The 3,189-nt window shown below is 43.2% G+C and overlaps 1 protein-coding gene across 1 annotated transcript in view; it reads left to right on the forward strand.

Moving 5' to 3' along the window:
• The first annotated feature begins 1,460 nt into the window (after positions 1–1,460).
• Positions 1,461–3,189, forward strand: part of grin2bb (glutamate receptor, ionotropic, N-methyl D-aspartate 2B, genome duplicate b) — a 68,779-nt gene continuing 67,050 nt past the window's right edge. The window contains 2 exon segments of the mRNA XM_035659650.1: positions 1,461–1,715; positions 1,749–2,146. Coding sequence (XP_035515543.1) covers positions 1,472–1,715; positions 1,749–2,146 — 642 coding nt within the window. The 5' untranslated portion in view covers positions 1,461–1,471.

The following is a 3,189-nucleotide window of genomic DNA, read 5'->3' on the forward strand; positions in this document are numbered from 1 at the left end:
TTGCGTTGATTCAAAAGAGATGCGAAGGGATTCAGAGTTGGAGGGGCTACTTGCAGGGGAACATGGTTGATGTTAAAGAAAGAAGTCTGTATGGAGCAGAGTGGGGAGGGGCAAAGTGGGTGGGGGGGGGGGTGGAGACAAAGGGGGAAAGGACTCAGGTCGGGCCGGTGCTGAGTGTCTAATGGTCCACTTGCCTGGCGCTCGGTCCATTGAATGCTGTGGGATTGCTGGTCATCTGTCAAATGGCCCCGCAGTCTGTTCACTCTCTCAAAACCAACAAAACACACACACACCACACAAAAAAAACTAAACGTATCTCCTTTCCTTTCGTCTTTGATGTGTGCCGCAGGGTTCTGGGATCAGTGCAAGCATAATGGATGTGGGTTGTCACTTTTGATGCTTCTATTGGACGTTCAGGTTCTTAGTGTGTGGTGTTGATACCCGGCTGGTGTGCGGTTACTTGAGTTTGGGCAATGTAAGGGGTTTGAGTCTCAGTGTTTTTTAGTCAATGGGTTTAAAAAAAATTTTTTTTGGTATTATCTAATAAATAACAACGGATGGCTAAATTTACAGGATATAGTTTTTCAGTTGTAAAATGTTCTAGAAAAAACGTTAAATAATGGATAATTATCGATTGACATGAATGGCAGCTAGTTCGGCAGTCAGACTGCGAGCTGCCGTGCTATCCATACGTGCTCATCTGCATAATCACTAACAAGGCGCACCCTTCAAATTGGGGTTTTTTAATGCCATTTCACGTTACAGCTGTTGCCTGAGTCCGTTTGCTGTGCTGCGTGGTGAGACCCCACACCCCCAGCATCCACCCTTGTAGGTCCGGGCTAGGGGTTTTGCGGTATTTGGTATCACTCCGCATATCTCGTTGTAAACATATCTGAGGAAAGAATGAGGTGGGGCCTAGACACCAAAATCTAAATATGCCCTACTGCTGTAATAAACAATTTAAACGTGAGTTGTCTGACTGAAAAACATACAGTATATAAAAAATAGAGCAAACTGATTATTGATTTAGTAGGATATTAACATAAATCAATAGTTAACATAGTTGAATCATTTAATTTAAGTGTTTTTGTACACACAAAGGTTAGCTCTTTTTCCTCCAATTTACAAAATTATGATTAATACAGAACAAAAACTTGATGATATGCTCCATTTCGTTTTGTATGATTTTCTAAAAAGACCAACGAATATAACTAAAGGTGGCATTAGTTTCTCCAGTCCTGTTTAACTTGAGAGTAAAATAACACAGCTATGTCTGCCACTGAGCGTACTGGATTTTAAGGCAGATGATATCAAGTCAGCAAATTTAAAGGATGGACTTGAAATTGGAGATTTTTACACTTTTATGTTTTAATGTTTTTCTACTTTTGGTCAAATCTGAAGTCTACATAATTTTCCACTGTCTCTCTTTCCCTCTCCTTTCCTCCAGGGACGGCATTTACACTGCTCCACAATGCTTGTCAGCCTCCACCCTTCTCCCTCCCGTCTTCAAGACAAGCGCTTCGTTGTCCCCTCCTCCTCCCCCCATCATCCTCCACCTCCTCCTCCTCCAGACCAGCCCCCTCATCATCCTTATTCTCAGCCTCGAGTGACCCTGCCCTTCCTCTCCTTGTCTTTCTCACTGATCCTCGTCTCCATACTCCTCTTGCCCGTCTGCGAGTCTCGCAGAGGTGGAGGTCCAGGCACGGGGCCTGGAGGTGCCCCAGGGGGACAAGGTGGCCAGAGGGGAGGCAGCACCCAGAGGGGTGTTGTCATCCCTCCTCAATACTCTCCTGGCTTACCGGCTCTTCCCCCAATCAGTCCCAAACTGATCAACTCACTCAGTATCGCTGTAATCCTTGTGGGCAACTCTAGTGAAGTAACGCTGGGGGTTGGACTTGAGAAAGAGGACTTCCTCCACATCCCTTATCCTCCAAAAGTCGAGGTGGTCACCATGAACGAGACCGACCCGAAGAGTATCATCAATCGGATCTGCGCACAAATGACGAGGAACTCTCTGCAAGGCGTAGTGTTCGGTGACGACACGGACCAGGAGGCCATCGCTCAGATCCTGGACTTCATCTCAGCCCAGACACACATCCCCATCCTGGGCATCAGGGGAGGCTCCGCAATGGTCATGGCTGCCAAGGTAGGAAAACTTGCATGCATTTTTTGGGGAAAAACTACATTAATAATTTGACCACACTGCACAATCATCAAGACCAAATATTAAGTGAATAGTGAAGTGGCAACAGACATCTTTTTTTTAAGTTGTTGCTTCTTCATCCAGCAACAATCTCAATAATGTTTCTTGGATGTGATTTCTGAAGCGTATTTTAAAATACTTGGGGCATTAAATTGAACAGCCAACTTCAAGAACCTGCAAAATCATGTTAACTGCAACAGTTTTAATCAAGATACACAGACAGAAAACAAATAGCTGAATCATTTATTTCTCAGGTAATGACAAATCCATAAAAGTAATCATAATAGTTTTATTTAGATCATTTAAGATAATAAGATAAATAAATAAGGAAAAATTAGATGCATCAGCCTCTCACCGCTCAGTGCTGCTTCTCATTCTAACCCAGACTATCTGCTGATTGATTTTGCTGTTAATTGACCTCCTCTGTGAGCCTGACGTCATATTGAAGCTCCTGACAGCGAGTCGACTCAACTCTGAAAGGACTCACAGCATGAAACAAAGGAGTACATAACAAGTAAAAAAAAAAACATCTCTGTGGGATCAGGATACAAGAGAGTTGGCACAAACCGGGCTGCATGAGGAGGATCTATCCAGAAATGAAACAATAGCCTTGAAATGCATCCTTTAATAATGTTATGTTAATAGGCTTAGCAGTGTTTGAGTCCCTGACAGAGGAATGGCAGAATCCATACGACGCTGATGTTGGGTTTTTGTTATGCAGCCTACCTCTTGGAGGAGAAGTAAATATACAATAGAGATTCTCTGCAGTTGCCTTTTTGGTTTGGGTAAGGCATTAGTAACGTACTGTTTGGTTTTTAAGGTATATTTAATTTAGTTTAATTTGTATTAGTTGAGTAGGTTCAAGCTACTTACTATAATTGTGAAAGTTTTTTGTTGACTTTGGGAATCGTAGTTTCTCCGTCCGATCTGTCACCCTGTCGCTGGTTCACCGCTTTTCCTTCCTTGGACCACTTTTGATAGGTACT

Source organism: Morone saxatilis, unplaced genomic scaffold (assembly GCF_004916995.1).
Source record: "Morone saxatilis isolate NCDOM2014 unplaced genomic scaffold, NCSU_SB_2.0 Contig17, whole genome shotgun sequence".
Classification (NCBI taxonomy): Eukaryota; Metazoa; Chordata; class Actinopteri; family Moronidae; genus Morone; species Morone saxatilis.